The sequence below is a fragment of the Oncorhynchus clarkii genome, chromosome 29 (genome assembly GCF_045791955.1).
Source record: "Oncorhynchus clarkii lewisi isolate Uvic-CL-2024 chromosome 29, UVic_Ocla_1.0, whole genome shotgun sequence".
NCBI lineage: Eukaryota > Metazoa > Chordata > Actinopteri > Salmoniformes > Salmonidae > Oncorhynchus > Oncorhynchus clarkii.
In genome coordinates, this window is record NC_092175.1 from 33922239 (window position 1) to 33944742 (window position 22504).

At 44.9% G+C, this 22504-nt stretch overlaps 1 protein-coding gene across 1 annotated transcript; it reads left to right on the forward strand.

Moving 5' to 3' along the window:
- The first annotated feature begins 1663 nt into the window (after positions 1–1663).
- LOC139388134 (phosphofurin acidic cluster sorting protein 1a) lies at positions 1664–19449 on the forward strand. The gene is made up of 23 exons (XM_071134716.1): positions 1664–1987; positions 5391–5478; positions 5687–5776; positions 5923–6048; positions 6240–6384; positions 7076–7167; positions 7611–7694; positions 7797–8014; positions 8115–8208; positions 9001–9078; positions 11321–11457; positions 11988–12123; positions 12324–12428; positions 12562–12668; positions 12806–12960; positions 13303–13413; positions 13630–13738; positions 13825–13867; positions 14060–14102; positions 14475–14607; positions 14743–14981; positions 18467–18586; positions 18680–19449. The coding sequence occupies exons 1-23, from the start codon at positions 1833–1835 to the stop codon at positions 18796–18798; spliced, it is 2727 nt and encodes a 908-aa protein (XP_070990817.1). The 5' UTR covers positions 1664–1832; the 3' UTR covers positions 18799–19449.
- Positions 19450–22504: the final 3055 nt, after the last annotated feature.

Consider the following 22504-nt stretch of genomic DNA (forward strand, 5'->3'; position numbering starts at 1 on the left):
AGCCTTTTAAAGCACTTTATGGCTACAGACGTGGGTGCTACAGGTCTGTAGTCATTTAGGCAGGTTGCCTTAGTATTCTTGGGCACAAGGACTGTGATGGTCTGCTTAAAACATGTTGGTATTACAAACTCGGACAGGGAGAGGTTGAAAATGTCAGTGAAGACACTTGCCAGTTGGTCAGCGCATGCTCACAGTACACGTCCTGGTAATCTGTCTGGCCCTGCGGCCTTGTGAATGTTGACCTGTTAAAGGTCTTACTCACATTGGCTGAGGAGAGCGTGATCCCACAGTCTGTATATCCTGTTTATCGTCTGGATATCCTGTTTATCGTCTGTATATTCTGTTTATCGTTGGTATATCCTGTTTATCGTTTGTATATCCTGTTTATCGTCTGTCTGTATATCCTGTTTATCGTCTGTCTGTATATCCTGTTTATCGTCTGTCTGTATATCCTGTTTATCGTCTGTCTGTGTATCCTGTTTATCGTCTGTATATCCTGTTTATCGTCTGTCTGTGTATCCTGTTTATCGTCTGTCTGTATATCCTTTTTATCATCTGTATATCCTGTTTATCATCAGTATATCCTGTTTGTCATCAGTATATCCTGTTTGTCATCTGTCTGTATATCCTATTTATCATCTGTCTGTATATCCTGTTTATCATCTGCATATCCTGTTTATCATCTGTCTGTATATCCTGTTTAGTGTCTGTATGTATATCATGTTTATCGTCTGTATATCCTGTTTATCATCAGTATATCCTGTTTGTCGTATGTCTGTATATCCTGTTTATCGTCTGTATATCCTGTTTATTGTCTGTATATCCTGTTTGTCGTATGTCTGTATATCCTGTTTATCGTCTGCATATCCTGTTTAACATCTGTCTGTATATCCTGTTTATCGTCTGTATATCCTATTTATCGTCTGTCTGTAAATCCTGTTAATCGTCTGTCTGTATACCCTGTTTATCGTCTGTATATCCTGTTTATCATCAGTATATTCTGTTTATCATCTGTCTGTATATTCTGTTTATTGTGACAGCACCATTTCAACAAGTCAAATTCATATATGCAAATGTGTTTGCCAAATAAAGGTGATTCTGATCCGATAAAGTAAGTTTTGCTTTTCCGGATCATTCATTTTCTTAATCTAACACAGCCACTGCTTTAAAGTTCCACAATCACATGTTGGCTATCTCAACCTTATAAGCAATAAATATCCTAATAAGATTTGTAGGTTTCTATTGGGTGAAACCTTGTTTTATTAAAATGACATGAAACATCGAATATCTTATAAGATGTCTACGGGGTCATAATGAGCATTGTAAGATGTAGGCTATAATTATCAACGAGTAGGATACACTGATGTTCCAATTGGGATGACTCTGTTGGTATCATGCCACCTCTCCTTTCCTTGGTGTGTGTGGCAGCTCTGAGACGCTGGCGCTACAATAATAGCTCTCTATGCGGGCGTGTGTGAGAGAGAGAACGCACGCACGCAAACCATATGCACCTGCTCTGACGCCCTAACTCTCACATTAATATTATTGAGAAGAACTGTTGCCAGGACTGGAGTGCATCTTTAACGAGAGGCGTAGCTATTCAGTTGTGCTCCCCGGAGAAGAAATTTCCGCTTCCTGCTATGAAAAACATCGAACTTTTGAACTAATCGCATCAAATGTGGACTGCAGAACAGAAAAACAAACAAGAAGTAATGGAATTCTGTATATGAAAGCGCAATTTAAAGCATCCAAGTGTGCTGAAAATATCGGTATGCACAAGTCGGGAAACTGAATGAAAGGTATTTTTCTTCCACATCTAAAACACCTTCAATATGTCGGAGAGAGGGGGTCTCCCGCGGATTGGGGGCACGCCATCTCCACATATGCAGCCGCCCAAGACAGTAACTATCTCCCCGAACCGTCCGGTTCAAATGAACCTGTATGCAACCTGGGAAATTGATCGCTCATCTCCAAGCTGTGTGCCCAGGTATGACCGTCTAAAAACTATGGTTTGGCGTTTTGAAGTGCCCTGATAACATCTGATTCTGACAGTCAAGGTTTTCAATCGTAATCGGATGACATTATTATAAAGAAGTTGCTACATAGTATATCGGCTTCTGCGGTCAGACGTAGTCTAGGTATACTGTTGAATCAGTGGGACGAAGTCACCTGTTTCCCCACCACGAGAGAAGTTATGTAGACCTAGGTAGAATACAAGTTCAACAAATTAATGCGTTCATGAAAATAACATCAAATAATAATATTATTCAAGTTAAAATAACAGCAGAGGCCTATTTCTGTATTTGATTTGGAATAATGCAACTTGCAGTGCTGCAATTGACTGTAAATATGAATATTCAGGTGACTTGCCTGCCTAAATAAAATAAAAATGACTGCAAAGTGTAGTAGTCACATTGATACAATTAGCGTGTTGTGGTAGGCTGCTGGTAGTGAATATTAGGGAGTGTCTTTTAAAGGGGAAATCCTAAATTCAAACCATAATAAAGTGAACACCCCACCATTGTTTTGGAAAACAGTAGAGGGATGGGGCTCGAGTTCATAGACCGCTATGGATGCAAGGACTTATCATCCATGAGAACAAAATGATAGGTTTAACTCTGCTTTGAGGCTATATAGTGTTAGTTCACAATTACATTGTTTACAAACAATAGAATAAACTGGCTTATATTTTGGGTTCTGATAGAATATGACAGTTGAGATAAGCTCATGAGGCATTTGAGTTATTCTTCAACACAAGAATCAATGGGTTTATACTGTGCAGTGCATTTGGAAAGTATTCAGCCCCCTTGACATTTTTCACATTTTGTTACATTACAGCCTAATTCTAAAATTGATGAGGGAATTTTTTAAAATCAATCTACACACAATACCCCATAATGACATAGCAAAAATGTTTTTTAGAAATGTTTACTAATTTTATTACAAAAAAATACCTTTACTTACCAAAGTATTCAGACCCTTTGGTATGAGACTCAAAATTGAGCTCAGGTGCATCCTGTTTCCATTTATCATCCTTGAGATGTTTCTACAACTTGATAGGAGTCCACCTGTGGTAAATTAAATTGATTGGATATGATTTGGAAACGCACACACCTGTCTATATAAGGTCCCTCCAGTTGACAGTACATGTCAGAGCAAAAACCAAGCCATGAGGTCGAAGGAAATGCTAGACAGGATTGTGTCAAGGCATAGATCTGTGGAAAGGTACAAAACAATTTCTGCAGCATTGAAGGTCTCCAAGAACACAGTGGCCTCAATCATTCTTAAATGGAAGAAGTTCGGAACCACCTAGACTCTTCCTAGAGCTGACCGCCCAGCCAAACTGAGCAATTGGGGGAGAAGGGCCTTGGTCAGGGAGGTGACCAAGAACCCGATGGTCACTCCGACAGAGCTCCAGAGTTCCTCTGTGGAGATGGGAGAACCTTCCAGAAGGACAACCATCTCTGCAGCACTTCACCAATCAGGCCTTTATGGTAGAGTGGCCAGATGGAAGAAACTCCTCAGTAAAAGACAAATGACAGCCCGCTTGGAGTTCGCCAAAAGGCACCTAAAGACTCTCAGACCATGAGAAACAAGATTCTCTGGTCGGATGAAACCAAGATTGAACACTGGCACCATCCCTACTGTGAAGTATGGTGTTGGCAGCATCATGCTGTGGGGATGTTTTTCAGCGGGAGGGACTGGGATACTAGTCAGGATAGAGGGAAAGATGAACATAGCAAAGTACAGAGAGATCCTTGATGAAAATCTGCTCCAGAGCGCTCAGGACTTCAGACTGGGGCGAAGGTTCACCTTCCAACAGGAGTTATGACCCTAAGCACACAGCCAAGACAACACAGGAGTGGCTTCGGGACAAGTCTCGGGACAAGTCTCTGAATGTCCTTGAGTGGCCCAACCCGAGCCCGGACATCTCTAGAGAGACCTGAAAATAGCTGTGCAGCGACGCTCCCCATCCAACCACACAGAGCTGGAGAGGATCTGCAGAGAAGAATGGGAGAAACTCCCCAAATACAGGTGTTCCAAGCTTCATACCCAAGAACACTTGAGGCTGTAATCGCTGCCAAAGGTGCTTCAACAAAGTACTGAGTAAAGGGTCTGAATACTTATTTAAATGCGATTTATTTTTAATAAACTAGCAAACATTTCTAAACCTGTTTTTGCTTTGTCATTATGGGGTATTGTGTGTAGATTGATGAGAGAAAAAAATGATTGAATCCATTTTAGAGTAAGGCTGTAACGTAACCAAGTGTGGAAAAAGTCAAGGGGTCTGAATGCACTGTATATCATTGATTTAAAAGACTAGAAATGTATATAGAAGTGGCAGATCGACCCTTTTTAAAGAAAGAGAACATTCAACTGTATAATGAAAAACAATGTTTGGAAAATCATGAAGAAGGAGTCCAAGACCTTAACTGACCAGGATGTAAAGGCTCCAAATCAACATATCCCTGAGCAGTTGGGCAGGCAGGGTGCCATAGACAGCTGCTCCTAAACCCCACAGGAAGACAACATGCTGTCAGAATAAATCATTATACAGCACATACTGAGTAGAAGCAACATAAACGACTGGCTAATTATTACTTCTTCCTACATGTATACGCCTACAGACTGTTGCTAAGCAGAGCCTACTCGTCCATTACGACGTCTAACAAATGATTTAAATGTTACCAATGCTACACATTTTTCTGATACTGCTTTTTGTCTTGTAGCAATAGAGAAGAGGGGGTAGGAGTGGGGGTGGTGTGTGGACTGTAGACGGACCCCTCTGAAGGGTCAAGGCTGCCTGCGGGGTTGCTCTCTGGCAGGGAAAATGGAGAGAGGATGTGTGTGGATTTGAAGAAGAGCTGGATGAAAATGATTTGTTTCTCTTAAAATGGTCCGTACACTCTGTATAGTATGTTGAAATGTTTTTCTTTCTTTCATGTATAGAACCTTGAAGCTGGGCTTTTGGCCTTGACTTGATGCTGGGGTAACTCTTGTTTCCTCCCTCTAGTTCTGATTCTCAGTAAAGTCCTTATTTAAAGGAGAATGCACCTCGTCATATGTTATCTATTTGTACAAATGCAATTAAGAAGGAGCCTGGGTGGCTTATAATCACTTTATCTATTTCTATTTAGCCTCCAGTGCCATGTCTTTGGCATGGTTTTAGTAAATATATAAATTATTACCCAGACATCTCCTAACCCAATCAGCTGTTCACTGGTAACCCTCACCAGTCTCTCTGTCTGTCTCTCTCTCTCTCTCTCTAATGCTTTAGTGAGTAAAAAAACACGTGTCATTGTCAAAAACTAGACTGATACTTTCTTCCCTCATGTAGTTGGTTCAGACTAAACAGATAAATATGAATATCCCCTTTTCTCCAAACCCAGGCTCTTCACTGTTACCCTGAAGAAGCTGCTGATGCTTCAGGAGCTGGACAGAGACCTAACCTCTGTTGTCATTGCAGTCAAACTCCAGGTGACCCTCTTCACATTCCCCCTTCCACAAAGTATACATAGATGTACAGTAGTAGGATGTTTTGCAGAAGTACTTTCTTTAGTGTTTATAACTCTACACAAGTGACTGGTCAGAACTTGTTGATCCATGGAGATGTATAAGGAGATGTATAAGGAGATGTATAAGGAGATGTATAAGGAGATGTATAACGTGTGGAATATCCTCTTAGGGATCAAAGCGCATTTTACGTTCCAATGAGATCCTGTTGGCATCGGCTGGACTTACTGAGACTGATCTTCAGCTGACATTCTCCTTGCAAGTGAGTTACCCTGGGGGTTTTGCACAGACAGTTATGCGTATGCAAATGGTGTGTGGACGAGAGGCAGATGCTTTTTAAAATTTCCAAAGACTATATTTCCAGTGCCTCTCTGATTCTGTCAACCTCACCATCTTTACTTCCTCCAGTATCCACATTTTTTGAAACGAGATGCCAACAGACTACAGATCATGTTGCAGAGGAGGAAGAGGTACAAGAACCGCACCATTCTGGGCTATAAGACCCTGGCTCTGGGCCTTATCAACATGGCAGAGGTAAGAGGGCTTCACCTCACCCCAGCTGTTAGCTGCAATAATTACGATCATTGAGGCTTTTGTTTGTATAAAACGCCATCCTGCATCTACACTACTGTCTCTTTCGTCTCTTCTCGTTTCCCCCTCTCCCCCTCTTTTGTAATTGTTACCCCCCATTGTCTCTCTCTCTTCTCCCCCCACCTCCTCCCCAGGTGATGCAGCATCCCAGTGAGGGAGCCCGTGTGTTGGCTCTCCACACCACAGTGAAGGACACGGCTGTGACTGTGGCTGAGATGAGGGTCTACTCGCTCTCCAGCCAGCCCATCGACTACGAGGTGTCCAAGGCCAAACTGTCAGGTAAGGTAAGGGAGACCCAAAGGCCTTCAACATGGACCCAAGAAAGGTTTTTAACAATGGGCAATGTGCTTGTATAGAATTGTTTGTAAGTATCCACAATGTCAGTGTATTGAACAGTTCAACATGTAGGTACCAGTACCACACCATGGTCAGTGAGTGGAATCATCCAATCAGCCACGGCCTTACCCACGTAACACCAGGTTTAACCATCCAATCAGCCACTGCCTTACTCACGTAACACCAGGTTTAACCATCCAATCAGCCACTGCCTTACTCACGTAACACCAGGTTTAACCATCCAATCAGCCACTGGCTTACTCACGTAACACCAGGTTTAACCATCCAATCAGCCACTGCCTTACCCGCGTAACACCAGGTTTAACCATCCAATCAGCCACTGCCTTACTCACGTAACACCAGGTTTAACCATCCAATCAGCCACTGGCTTACTCACGTAACACCAGGTTTAACCATCCAATCAGCCACTGGCTTACTCATGTAACACCAGGTTTAACCCTCCAATCAGCCACTGCCTTACCCACGAAACACCAGGTTTACATACTATTCTCATCATAATGTATTCATGTCCCCTCCCCCTCATAATTTTCTCCTCCCCCTTCTTCCCCGCCCCTCATCTCCTTATCCTACACCTATACATTACGTATCTCTTCTCTGGCTCCCTGTAACTCAGACCGCTCCCCTGACATTGACAACTACTCGGAGGAAGAGGAAGAGAGCTATTCATCAGAGCAGGACGGGAGTGATGACCCTGCTCACATCCAGGTGAGGAGGAGGGAGAGGAGGGGGGATGGGTTTGGATGGAGTGTCTGTCCAGTTTGATGGGGTGTCTGTCCAGTTTGATTGGGTGTCTGTCCAGTTTGATGGGGTGTCTGTCCAGTTTGATGGGGTGTCTGTCCAGTTTGATGGGGTGTCTGTCCAGTTTGATGGGGTGTCTGTCCAGTTTGATGGGGTGTCTGTCCAGTTTGATGGGGTGTCTGTCCAGTTTGATGGGGTGTCTGTCCAGTTTGATGGGGTGTCTGTCCAGTTTGATGGGGTGTCTGTCCAGTTTGATGAGGTGCCTGTCCAGTTTGATGGGGTGCCTGTCCAGTTTGATGGGGTGCCTGTCCAGTTTGATGGGGTGCCTGTCCAGTTTGATGGGGTGCCTGTCCAGTTTGATGGGGTGCCTGTCCAGTTTGACCACTAAGTTGATCCTCCCTCTGTTTCAGTATCTGTTCGACGAAGAAGATGACATGAGGAAGAAGAAGCACAGACGCAAACTCACCTCTGCAGCCTCCATCACCAGAGGTCATGTAAGCATTAAGTCTACTGATCTGTCTGTCTTTGCTGATTTGACTACCTGCCACTCTTCTAGTCACACCGTTTCATATCTATGTGTTCCTTTAACCTGGCAGCCCAACATCAAGCAGAAGTTTGTGGCCTTGTTGAAGAGGTTTAAAGTGTCTGATGAGGTGGACTTTGGCCTGAAGGACGTGTCCCAAGAGCACATCCGTGATGTGGAGGAGGACCTGGATGAGCTCTATGACAGTCTAGAGATGTACAACCACAGTGACAGCGGCCCAGAGATGGAGGAGACGGACAGCATCCTCAGCACACCCAAACCCAAGCTCAGGTCATGACACACCGGACTTATCTGTAGCTAACACATGTATGTTCTCACAAACATCCACCTAACAGAACTCTGGTGACCTCTACTCTCTCTGACCCTCCAGGCCCTTCTTTGAGGGCATATCCCAGTCCAGCTCGCAGACCGAGTTTGGCAGTCTGAACAGCAGGTGCAGTCTGCCCAAAGACACCCTGAGCCCAGTGAGTACAGTTGGAGCAGAGTACAGTTGGAGCAGAGTATGAGTACAGTTGGAGCAGAGTATGAGTACAGTTGGAGCAGAGTATGAGTACAGTTGGAGCAGAGTATGAGCACAGTTGGAGCAGGGTAGAGTACAGTTGGAGCAGAGTAGGGTATAGTACAGTTGGAGCACAGGTAGAGTAGAGCACAGGTAGAGTAGAGCACAGGTAGAGTAGAGCACAGGTAGAGTAGAGCACAGGTAGAGTAGAGCACAGTTGGAGCACGGGTACAGTACAGTTGGAGCAGAGTAGGGTATAGTACAGTTGGAGCACAGGTAGAGTAGAGCACAGTTGGAGTAGGAGCAGAGCACGAGTAGAGTACAGTTGGAGCACAGGTAGAGTAGAGCACAGGTAGAGTAGAGCACAGGTAGAGTAGAGCACAGGTAGAGTAGAGCACAGTTGGAGCACGGGTACAGTACAGTTGGAGCAGAGTAGGGTATAGTACAGTTGGAGCACAGGTAGAGTAGAGCACAGTTGGAGTAGGAGCAGAGCACGAGTAGAGTACAGTTGGAGCACAGGTAGAGTAGAGCACAGGTAGAGCACAGTTGGAGTAGAGCACAGTTGGAGTAGAGCACAGTTGGAGTAGAGCACAGTTGGAGTAGAGTACAGGTAGAGCAGAGTACAGGTAGAGTACGAGTAGAGTAGTGTATAGTTAGAGTTGGAGCAAAGTACAGTTAGCTGGTCATCTAAGTCCACTCCCAATGACCACTGTTTTCCTGCTGTCTGACCACTGTTTTCTTGCTGTCTGACTTGCAGCAAGGAGATCAGCCCCAATCAGGCAAGATGAACTGCACTCGCTCCCGCAACCTGGATGACTCTAAGACAGACACTCAGGTGAGACCATCCAACTCCCCACACACACTCTTTTTCTCTGCTCTCTTACTATCCCTCTCTCATTGGTGTCCTGTGCATTTCAGTGTTATGTGTTGCTGTCTGTCTGTCTGTCTGTCTGTCTATTGGTTGTCTGTCTGGCTATCTGTTGTAGTGATGTGCAGTTCGCAAACAACTCTTTTTTTTTTTTTACCGGACTCTAGTCATGATTCGTTTTTTTGGAGTGACTTTCATTATAGTAGTTACTTTGATTTTCTAGTTGTACAGCAGGGTTAATACACGCTCCTCCGACAGCAGCTCCAGAGACCTGCTCCTACCATCAGCTGTCTGTCATAGATGCACAGAAAAAGAGATCATGAGCATAGAGAAGAAAAATCCATGTTAAGAACTGATCATTGATCGCATGGTGCAAGAATTACTTCAAATATTTGATTATTGAATGTTATGAGGGACACAGCTTTGTAAAACCGAAACATACACAGCCTCTGCTCAACAAGAACATGAGAACAAATATTTTGGGGAGGCTGCAATTTGCATTCCACCAAGAGTCTAGACCTTGTTTTAAATGCATCTTGAAATCATCTGATCACAAATGACAGCTCCAACAAAGCCCCCTATGGTGAACAACATGTGAACAAGCGGCTCGTATTTCATCGTAGGTGTCCAGTATGGGTCCTGTATGCTCTGAATGTTAAAACTTCTTATGGCTGGGGGCAGTATTGAGTAGCTTGGATGAATAAGGTGCCCAGAGGTTCCCAGAGTAATCTGCCTGCTACTTAGTCCCAGTTGCTAATATATGCATGTTATTAGTATATTTGGATAGCAAACACTCTGAAGTTTCTAAAACCGTTTGAATGATGTCTGTATAACAGAACTCATATGGCAGGAAAAAAACGGAGAAAAAATCCAACCAGGAAGTGGGAAATCTGAGGTTGGTCGATATTCAACTCATTCCCTATTGAAGATACAGTGAGATATTGGTCATGTTGCACTTCCTAAGGCTTCCAATAGATGTCAACCGTCTTTAGAAACTTGTTTGAGGCTTCTACTATAAAGGAGGGGCTCATGCGGGCTCTTTGAGTCAGTGGTCTGGCAGAGTGCCACAAACTCGTGACGCTCGTTCACGTGAGAGGTAGCTCCCGTTCCATTGCATTTCCGAAGACAAAGGAATTCTCCGGTTGGAACATTATTGAAGATTTATGTTAAAATCATCCTAAAGATTGATTCTATACATCGTTTGACATGTTTCTACGGACTGTAATGGAACTTTTTGACATTTCGTCTGCAACTAGTGAAAGCGCTTTGTGACTTTGGATTTGATTACAAAACGCGCTAACAAAAGTAGCTATTTGGACATAAATTATGGACATTATTGAACAAAACAAACATTTATTGTGGAACTGGGATTCCTGGGAGTGCATTCGGATGAAGATCATCAAAGGTAAGTGAATATTTATAATGTTATTTCTGACTTCTGTTGACTGCACAATATGGCTGATATCTTTTCGGCTTGTTTGGGCTCTGAACTCTGTACTCAGATTATTGCATGGTGTGCTTTTTCCGTAAAGCTTTTTTGAAATCTGACACAGCGGTTGCATTAAGGAGAAGCTTATCTACAGTTCCATGTATAACACTTGTACTTTCATCAACATTTATAATGAGTATTTCTGTAAATTGATGTGGCTCTCTGTAAAATCGCTGATGTTTTTGGAACTACTGAACATAACGTGCCAATGTATACTGAGATTGTTTTATATAAATATGAACTTTATCGAGCAAATCATACATGTATTGTGTAACATGAAGTCCTATGAGTGTCATCTGATGAAGATCATCAGAGGTTAGTGATTAATTATATTTCTGATTTTTGTGACTCCACTCTTTGGCTGGAAAAATGGCTGTGTTTTTCTGTGACTTGGCTCTGACCTAACATAATTGTTTGGGGTGCTTTCACTGTAAAGCATATTTGAAACAACAAGATTACCTTTTAAAATAGTATAAGATACTTGTAAGATACTTGTATGTATGAATTTTAATTATGAGATTTCTGTTGTCTGAATTTGGCGCCCTGCACATTCACTGGCTGTTGACATATCGATCCCGTTAACGGGACCTCAGCCCTAAGAAGTAATGACTCAAATGAACGAAATGAGTCAAAAGATCTGTTCTTTTGACTGAATGAGTTGAAAAGACCGGTGTCAGTAAAGAGCCGAACTTCCCATCACTAGTCTGTTGGTTTGTTTAGGAGCTGATTGATCCGAAGGGGTTACTGGAGACAACCGCCTGCATCACTGTCTCTGTCCCAGAGAAGCTACTCAGGACCCCGACGAGGGAACTGAGGAGCAGCAACAGTGAGAGCCACACCACCATGCCCTCCCCCAGGTCAGTCTCAAATCTTCCACATGCTTTGGTTCGCAGGCGCCTAAAACTGAACGAGTGTGCTCGCATACTCCCTTAAAATATGTTCACCTGAAATGTAAAAAAAGTGTCAATAGTACTGTTTGTCCATCAAGTAATCTGTCATTCATTTTGAAGTTTTTGCAGAGGAGATCGTAGTCGCACAATTTTACATCTAACTAAGATGTTTGGTACAGTATTTCTTAATGAAAAAATGTGCATGAAAACGAGTCGTCTTCGAGTTGAATGACAACAAAGACTTTATTGAAGAATCCCTACTGTTGACCAATGACTGACGGAGGGGCGTCAACTTTGGTTTCTGAAAAAACCCTTGCTGGAGACCAAAACAAACAAAAACGTAACAAAATGTCATCTTAATATATGCACCAAACTGTTCCAAACTCTTTTGGATGGGAAGCATGTGGAGACACACACTACCTGTCAGTGCCACACATGCACTCCACACTTTCTGTCATAGTGTCTGTGTGGGCACTGACTGTGTGTGTGTGTTCCAGGTTGAATGGTGGGCACACACCCAGGCAGAGACGTGGGACGCCAATGAAGGAGAGGCGAGCGCTGTCCAAACCACTGAGCGAACGCACCAACAGCTCTGACAGCGAGAGGTCACCAGAGCTCAGCCGCACCCCACAGGTGACCCCTAACCAGAGCCAGTCCACTAGTCCGTACCCATACTCACCCTGGAGTCTTTAAGTCTTTAAATGGGGATTCTCTGTTTGCAGGGGGTGATTCTGACTGGTAGTGATTCTGTTGTGTTGATCTATTTCATTGAAGCATGTGTGCACCCAGTATTTGACTGGTGAACGTGTGTGTGTGTGTGTGTGTGTTGGTAGGTGCCCAGGAAGGCTGTGTATGACCAGCTGAATCTGGTCTTCTCCTCAGACACTGCCCTACCAGACAGCCTAGTCCTGGTCAACACCAGTGATTGGCAGGGACAGGTATTCTCCATTCACTCCTTCATTTCTATCTTCAGCATTGTCCCTCACTTCTCCACTCCCTGTGGACATATTTACTTGCACATTTGTGTTAATATGTGTCTGTATGTTTGTGTCCTCTGGTAAACGTGTGCAGTATGTGTCCGAGGTGCTACTGGCCCAGAAGCAACCAGTAGTGTGTACCTGCTGTGGGGTGGAAATTCAGGCTGTCCTCACCACTCTCCTCACACGCATCCAGAAGTTGTGAGTAGCCAAAGAATCAATACCCGCCGGTTCAATTTCGACACACTTTGTGTGTGTTGAATTCATTGTGTAGTAATGGTGACCTATGATGAGCCTCTTCTATACATGTGCTCCAGTAACCTGACCCCTTCCTGCAGCTGTAACTGTAACTCGTCCACGCCGCCGCCGGTCAAGGTGGTGGTGGCAGGGGGACAGAGCTACCTGGGGGCCATCCTACACTTCTTTGTCAGTCAGCTGGCCAACAAAACATCCGATTGGCTCAGCCTCATCCACTTCCTGGTTGTCCCCCTGGGTAAGAGAGAGCGATGTTTAACACATTGCTTGGGTCTAGAAGATATATGTGACTGCTGTGAGACACCGTATGGTACATATCTAGAGTTATGTTTATGAAATGCTTATTTATAAGCCTATTCAGGTGACGCATAAACAAAGATTTACAAAAACACCCACTCTCATGTTCTGACAACTCCTCCTGACAGTGAGTTGCTTCACTCATTATGCCCCATGCAGCTGAAGCTCAGTACAGTGGGCTGCTCAGTGCTGCAGTACAGTGGGCTGCTCAGTGCTGCAGTACTGAGAGGGTTGGGTGTATGAACCGTGACTCACTGTGTGGCTACCTCTACTCTGCCTCCAGGCTGTCACCCTGTAGCCAAGCACCTGGCCTCCCTGGACCCTCGCTACAGTTCTGTGTTCCTGGACAATGCCTGGAAAGATCTGTTCAGCGGCCTGGAGCCCCCTCGCTCCAGTAAATCTCTCTCTTTGTCTCTCTCTCTCTCTCTGCACAACACTTGTCCTACTGAGCTGGTAGTATTCAAGCATGTGCCTTTGGGAACTTGATCAACATATCAATTAGACTAGAAAACAAGTGCAAGCTGCCCCACATCTTCTTTAGCTTGGGGACAGTTGAGATCCCTACAGATTGACTCAGCCTTACTGTCTGTTCCCCTCCCGTCGGCTCCAGCTGCAGACGGAGTGGACGTGGCAGCAAGGATCAGGCAGTACATCAGCAGCGTCTCTGTCACACACCAGTTACCTATCGCTGAGGCCATGCTCACCTGCGAGAACAAGAGGTGGGGGGACTGTCCTACGTGCTTATATGACCTTAATGTTAACCAGGAAGAACATATTTTATTGGCCATTATTTTCACCCTGCCAGATATGACGAAGACTCTTACCAGAAGTTTGTTCCCTTCGTTGGGGTAAGTAAATCAGTACTGATGGTTTTCGGCGATACTGATGTTGAGACAGTCTATTTTGCAAATAATGCCTGTAGCCTGAATTTTTTTATTTAAGCAATGTAAAGCAACAGATAAGGGATATCCAAAATATTCTCAAGTCATCCCTGGAGTGGTAGGCTGATTTTAACTAACTGGTCCCTGTGTGTGAGACAGGTGGTGAAAGTAGGGTTGATTGAACCGACTCTGGCGTATTCAGGTGGGTTCATATTTCTGGACTACCTATTTAAGTAATAAGGCCTGAAGGCCAATATACCACGGCTAAGGGCTGTTCTTACACACAACACAACGCGTCGTCCCTGGATACAGTCCTTAGCCGTGGTATATTGGCCATATACCACAAACCCCTGAGCTGCCTTATTGCTATTATAAACTGGTTACCAACGTAATTAGAGCAGTAAAAATAAATGTTTTGTAATACCCGTGGTATACAGTCTGATATACCACGGCTGTCAGCCAATCAGCACTCAGGGCTCGAACCACCCAGTTTATAATGTCTGTTAATGTTTAACTTTCTCTCCCCAGACTGTCCCTGGGCAGTTTTAAGGACCGTGTTGATTTGGGCCTACAGGTGGAGACACTGAGGAGGCTGTTAGTGTTAGCTTGGCTGTTCCCTCTACCTCTCCACAATCTCATGGATCTCCCACAGGGATGCCCAGAGAGGCTGCCACACCCCCATCTCCCTCCCTGAGCAGCGGACTGGTGTAAGACAACCACAGCATACAACAGTCAGACATGAACAGTTCCTTACCATCCCTGCTGTTAAACCCACGTCTTTAGTACATTGTTGAACAAGAGTTGTTTCTTACACTCTCTGCCTCTCGCTCTCTCTCAACCAGGAGCCCTAATATGTCACATGGGGTGGACACCATTGGGCTGACGGTGGATTATTGGGTAGCAACATGCTCAGAGCGGAAGAAGGATGGGGAGCGGTGTGACAAGGGCTCCAAGAACACGCTGAAGAGTGCCTTCTGCTCCCTACAGGTCAGCAGGCTGCCAGGAGGGGGCTCCACTGAGAACCATCCCCAGGCCAACACCATGGCCATGACCATGGTCACCAAGGAGAAGAACAAGAAAGGTGAGGAGAACGGCTGGACTAGGGGTAGGGAAATAGCGGACTGTCCACCACATGCAGTTTGTCCAAATCAAATTTTATTTGTCACATACAGATGTTAATGCGAGTGTAGCTAAATGCTTGTGCATCTAGTTCCGACAATGCAGTAATAACCAACGAGTAATCTAACAATTTCACAACAAATACCTTATACACACACAAGTGTGAAGGGATGAAGAATATGTACATAAAAATATATGAATGACTGATACAGAACGGCATAGGCAAGATGCAGTAGATGGTATCGAGTACAGTATTTTTTTTTTATTTTTACCTTTATTTAACCAGGCAAGTCAGTTAAGAACAAATTCTTATTTTCAATGACGGCCTGGGAACAGTGGGTTAACTGCCTGTTCAGGGGCAGAACGACAGATTTGTACCTTGTCAGCTCGGGGGTTTGAACTCGCAACCTTCTAGTCCAACTAGTCCAACGCTCTAACCACTAGGCTACCCTGCCGCCCCATATACAGTGGGGAGAACAAGCATTTGATACACTGCTGATTTTGCAGGTTTTCCTACTTACAAAGCATGTAGAGGTCTGTAATTTGTATCATAGGTACACTTCAACTGTGAGAGACGGAATCTAAAAATCCCAAAATCCAGAAAATCACATTGTATGATTTAAGTAATTCATTTGCATTTTATTGCATGACATAAGTATTTGATACATCAGAAAAGCAGAACTTAATATTTGATACAGAAACCTTTGTTTGCAATTAGAGATCATACATTTCCTGTAGTTCTTCACCAGGTATGCACACACTTCGGCAGGGATTTTGGCCCATTCCTCCATACAAACCTCCAGATCCTTCAGGTTTCGGGGCTGTCGCTGGGCAATACGGACTTTCAGCTCCCTCCAAAGATTTTCTATTTGGTTCAGGTCTGGAGACTGGCTAGACCACTCCAGGACCTTGAGATGCTTCTTACGGAGCCACTCGCCCTGGCTGTGTGTTTCGGGTCGTTGTCATGCTGGAAGACCCAGCCACGACCCATCTTCAATGCTCTTTCTAAGGGAAGGAGGTTGTTGGCCAAGATCTCACGATACATGGCCCCATCCATCCTCCCCTCAATACGGCGCAGTCGTCCTGTCCCCTTTGCAGAAAAGCATCCCCAAAGAATGATGTTTCCACCTCCATGTTTCACGGTTGGGATGGTGTTCTTGGGGTTGTACTCATCCTTCTTCTTCCTCCAAACACGGTGAGTGGAGTTTAGACCAAAAAGCTCTATTTTTGTCTCATCAGACCACATGACCTTCTCCCATTCCTCCTCTGGATCATCCAGATGGTCATTGGCAAACTTCAGACGGGCCTGGACATGCACTGGCTTGAGCAGGGGGACCTTGCGTGCGCTGGAGGATTTTAATCCATGACGGCGTAGTGTGTTACTAATGGTTTTCTTTGAGACTGTGGTCCCAGCTCTCTTCAGGTCATTGACCAGGTCCTGCCGTGTAGTTCTGGGCTGATCCCTCACCTCACCTCGTGGGGCATCAATGATCATGAGGAAGATCTTGCATGGATACCCAGACCGAGGGTGATTGACCGTCATCTTGAACTTCTTCCATTTTCGAATAATTGCGCCAACAGTTGTTGCCTTCTCACCAAGCTGCTTGCCTATTGTCCTGTAGCCCATCCCAGCCTTGTGCAGGTCTACAATTTTATCCCGGATGTCCTTACACAGCTCTCTGGTCTTGGCCATTGTGGAGAGGTTGGAGTCTGTTTGATTGAGTGTGTGGACAGGTGTCTTTTATACAGGTAACGAGTTCAAACAGGTGCAGTTAATACAGGTAATGAGTGGAGAACAGAAGGACTTCTTAAAGAAAAACTAACAGGTCTGTGAGAGACAGAATTCTTACTGGTTGGTAGGTGATCAAATACTTATGTTATGCAATAAAATGCAAATTAATTACTTAAAAATCATACAATGTGATTTTCTGGATTTTTTGGGGAAAACCTGCAAAATCGTCAGTGTATCAAATACTTGTTCTCCCCACTGTACATATGAGATGAGTAATGTAGGGTATGTAAACATTATATTAAGTGGCATTGTTTAAAGTGGCTAGTGATACATTTTTACATACATTTTTCCATTATTAAAGTGGCTGGAGTTGAGTCAGTGTGTTGGCAGCAGCCACTCAATGTTAGTGGTGGCTGTTTAACAGTCTGATGGCCTTGCGATAGAAGCTGTTTTTCAGTCTCTCGGTCCCAGCTTTGATGTACCTGTACTGACCTCGCCTTCTGGATGATAGCGGGGTGAACAGGCAGTGGCTCGGGTGGTTGTTGTCCTTGATGATCTCTGTGGCCTTCCTGTGACATCGGGTGGTGTAGGTGTCCTGGAGGGCAGGTAGTTTGCCCCCTGTGATGCATTGTGCAGACCTCACTACCCTCTGGATAGCCTTACGGTTGTGGGCAGAGCAGTTGCCGTACCAGGTGGTGATACAGCCCGACAGGATGCTCTCGATTGTGCATCTGTAAAAGTTTGAGTGCTTTTGGTGACAAGCCAAATTTCTTCAGCCTCCTGAGGTTGAAGAGACGCTGCTGCGCCACCTTCACCACGCTGTCTTTGTGGGTGGACCATTTCAGTTTGTCCATGATGTGTACGCCGAGGAACTTAAAACTTACTACCCTCTCCACTACTGTCCCGTTGATGTGGATAGGGGGGTGCTCCCTCTGCTGTTTCCTGAAGTCCACGAACATCTCCTTTGTTTTGTTGACATTGAGTGTGAGGTTATTTTCCTGACACCACACTCCGAGGGCCCTCACCTCCTCCCTGTAGGCAGTCTCGTCGTTGTTGGTAATCGAGCCTACCACTGTAGTGTCGTCTGCAAACATGATGATTGAGTTGGAGGCGTGCATGGCCACACAGTCATGGGTGAACAGGGAGTACAGGAGAGGGCTCAGAACGCACCCTTGTGGGGCCCCAGTGTTGAGGATCAGCAGGGTGGAGATGTTGTTACCTACCCTCACCACCTGGGGGCGGCCCGCCAGGAAGTCCAGTACCCAGTTGCACAGGGTGGGGTCGAGACCCAGGGTCTCGAGCTTGATGACGAGTTTGGAGAGTACTATGGTGTTAAATGCTGAGCTGTAGTCGTTGAACAGCATTCTCACATAGGTATTCCTCTTGTCCAGATGGGTTAGGGCAGTGTGGTTGCGATTGCGTCGTCTGTGGACCTATTGGGGCGGTAAGCAAATTGGAGTGGGTCTAGGTTGTCAGGTGGAGGTGGAGGGGATATGGTCCTTGACTAGTCTCTCAAAGCACTTCATGATGACGGAAGAAAGTGCTATGGGGCGGTAGTTGTTTAGCTCAGTTACCTTAGCTTTCTTGAGAACAGGAACAATGGTGGCCCTCTTGAAACATGTGGGAACAGCAGACTGGGATAAGGATTGATTGTTTTGGTTTAACCCCCCCCCCCCCCCCCCCCCTCTGTGTGTTAATGTCTTCCATATCCACAGTCTCCACCATATTCCTGGGCAAGAAGCCCAAAGAGAGGGATGTAGACTGTAAAAGCCAGGTGGTTGAGGGCATCACCAGACTCATCTGTTCTACCAAGCAGCAGCAGACCAGCCTAAAAGGTACGCTGAACCCATCTAGGGTCAGCTTCAACATTATTGGTTGTTTTTAGGTGCTTGTAGATGGGAGTCGTGGAACTATTGGTTATTTTTCAGTGTCTGTTGACGGTGTGGAGTGGACCGATGTCAAGTTCTTCCAGCTGGCTGCCCAGTGGCCCACCCATGTGAAGTACCTGCCAGTGGGTCTGTTTGGTTACAACAAGACCGCCACCTAGAGGCCAACCCAGACAAGACCGCCACCTAGAGGCCAACCCAGACAAGACCGCCACCTAGAGGCCAACCCAGACAAGGAGAGTTGTTACAGGACCAAGGAGAGTTGTTACAGGACCAAGGAGAGTTGTTACAGGACCAAGGAGAGTTGTTACAGGACCAAGGAGAGTTGTTACAAGATGATATGGATTGACGCCACTAAGAAGAGGCCATAATCTCTGTTATTTGATGCTGGAGGGATGAGGAGTTTCTCTTCTTCCTCTTGCCATGATCCTAATAGTTGGACCTGTTTTCAGAAAGCCTTACTTTCTATATTGATTCATAATTTTTCTGTGAGATACTTTTTTGTGTGTGTGGCACAAGCGTGTGTGTGAGCACCCCAAACTCTTGTGAATTTATGTGCATATAGGCATGGGTTGTCATAGAAACAAACACTTAAAACACTACAGAAATCTAAAATATTTAGTCTACTTCAAAGCTTGTGGTGGTCAAACACGTATTTTTATAATGGTACATGTACTATAGTGTGAGCGCTGCAATGTCATTTTGTTACTGATATGCTTGAAATGGAGCTTCGGTGTCATCCATCATTTTGAGGTAATCTTTAAAAAATATTGACATGTCCTTTTGACCTGAAGAAATAAATTATCACAACTTATACACTTGTTTTCCTATTGTTTCTTGGACTATTGTTTAACGATGACTCATTGTGAGAGATGGAAGACTGTCTAGTCATTTAAAGCTTAAAAGTTGGAAACTTGCAAGGAGTTCAAGACAAGGAATTGTGACTAATCACGTCAATAAATCAAATGCATCCTTGTATCTACTAGTCGAAAACGTGTCTGATGACAAGTGGGTCTTACTTACACTGTGGTCGAGGACACGGATGGGGTCAGATGATATCTTCAGAGCCAAACACCTCATGCTCTTGTTGAAGCCTTGCACCAGAGGCAATCCCATGACCTTTCCTTTCCACGTTATCTTCAGAAGACTGAGGGGGTGAGCTCGTTTAAAAAATAATAATAATTTTTAAACCGGTAAGATTCAAACTACTACCAAGGATCAATGTCAAGTATCTGTTAAAGAGGAATGAGTACTGCAAAAGAGGCAGAGAAGTGTGTACGATGCATGGGTTGGGAAAATGGAAGCTATTGTATAGGTGGGAGATTATGGGCAAGCATTGAATGACCGCAACTAACAGTAAGTACAGTAAGAGTAAGAACCAGGAGAACATGAAAACAGTTGTGCTCAAACACTTTATTCAGTTGAGATGCCTATCACTCTGCATCTCCATCTGTACATTTCTCCAACTTTCTGCTACTCACAACCAAACCATTCCACATGCTATTTGGCATGCATATGACACTAACGTGATGAATTGAGCTTTATCTCATTGTCCCTCTTTATCCCATATGTTCTAATATGGTAATGTTCTACCAGATGCTGAACCTCTCAACTTACACCCTCTCCTACAGCCTGCTCTATTCTTCTCCACAGTTGGATTTGACCAGTGGAGGAAGAACAATATCTAATGTAGTACTTCATAATTTAGTCTCCTCTGGCCTCAGTTCCCCCCCACACTGTCTTGGCCAGAACACACTAATACATTCATTTATTCTCTTCTAGACTCAGTTCCCCCCACGATGTCTTGGCCAGAACACACTAATACATTCATTCAGTCTCCTCTAGCCTCAGTTCCACCCACACTGTCTTGGCCAGAACACACTAATACATTAATTTAGTCTCCTCTAGCCTCAGTTCCCCCCCACGCTGTCTTGGCCAGAACACACTAATACATTCATTTAGTCTCCTCTAGACTCAGTTCCCCCCCCACACTGTCTTGGCCAGAACACACTAATACATTCATTCAGTCTCCTCTAGCCTCAGTTCCCCCCACGATGTCTTGGCCAGAACACTCTAATACATTAATTTAGTCTCCTCTAGCCTCAGTTCCCCCCACGATGTCTTGGCCAGAACACACTAATACATTCATTTAGTCTCCTCTAGACTCAGTTCCCCCCCCCCCCCCACGCTGTCTTGGCCAGAACACTCTAATACATTAATTTAGTCTCCTCTAGCCTCAGTTCCCCCCACAATGTCTTGGCCAGAACACTCTAATACATTAATTTAGTCTCCTCTAGCCTCAGTTCCCCCCACGATGTCTTGGCCAGAACACACTAATACATTCATTCAGTCTCCTCTAGACTCAGTTCCCCCCACGATGTCTTGGCCAGAACACACTAATACATTCATTTAGTCTCCTCTAGCCTCAGTTCCCCCCACGATGTCTTGGCCAGAACACACTGATACATTCATTTAGTCTCCTCTAGACTCAGTTCCCCCCACGATGTCTTGGCCAGAACACACTAATACATTCATTCAGTCTCCTCTAGACTCAGTTCCCCCCCCCAAGCTGTCTTGGACAGAACACTCTAATACATTCCGGACGATACCCCAAGATACTTTACATCTACAAGTAGTGAAATTTGATTTAGTGACTTGACCCCAAAAGCTGACATTTGACAGCGATGATCACACAGCTCAGTAGACAAGAGAGTTGGGGGGAACTAGTGACATAAAATAGATGGCATCTGCAACATTCACAATCAGCAACATCTGACACCAAATTCCTTCCCGAAGTACTATTTTATTTTATTTTTCCAAAACAAATGTCGCCTGAGTGGGTATGAGAGGTAGGCTTTGCTCCTTGTGCCCTAATCAATGAGAATAAAAAGCACTTTTTAAAAGTCCTGATACGAGTGCGTTAGCTTAACTACTTTTCAGTGTAGTGGAACTAGTGACCTTGTTTGACCTTATTGGGTCAAACATTGCAAATCATAAACTGCAGACAGTGATGCATATAAATTCAGCAAAAAAGATAACTGGTAAAAATCAAAGATAACTGGTAAAAATCCAAATAACTTCACAGATCTTCATTGTAAAGGGTTTAAACACTGTTTCCCATGTTTGTTCAATGAACCATAAACAATTAATGAACATGCACCTGCGGAACAGTCGTTAAGACACTAACAGCTTACAGACCGTGGGCAATTAAGGTCACAGAAAATTTAGGACACTAAAAGAGGCCTTTCTACTGACTCTGGAAAAACACCAAAATAAAGATGCCCAGGGTCCCTGCTCATCTGAGTGAACGTGCATTAGGCATGCTGCAAGGAGGCATGAGGACTGCAGATGTGGCCAGGGCAATAAATTGAAATGTCCGTACTGTGAAATGCCTAAGACAGTGCGCCTAGGACAGCTGATCGTCCTCGCAGTGGCAGACCACATGTAACAACACCTGCACAGGATCGGTACATCTGAACCTCACACCTGCGGAACAGGTACAGGATGGCAACAACAACTGCCCGAGTTCCACCAAGAATGCTCCATCAGTACTCAGACTGTCCGCAATAGGCTGACAGAGGCTGGACTGAGGACTTGTAGGCCTGCTGTAAGGCAGGTCCTCACCAGACATCACCAGCAACAACGTCGCCTATGGGCACAAACCCACCGTCGCCGAACCAGACAGGACTGGCAAAAAGTGCTCTTCACTGACGAGTCACGGTTTTGTCTCGCCAGGGGTGATGGTCGGATTCGCATTAATCGTCGAAGGAATGAGCGTTACACCAAGGCCTGTACTCTGGAGCGGGATCGATTTGGAGGTGGAAGGTCCATCATGGTCTGGGGCGATGTGTCACAGCATCATCGGAC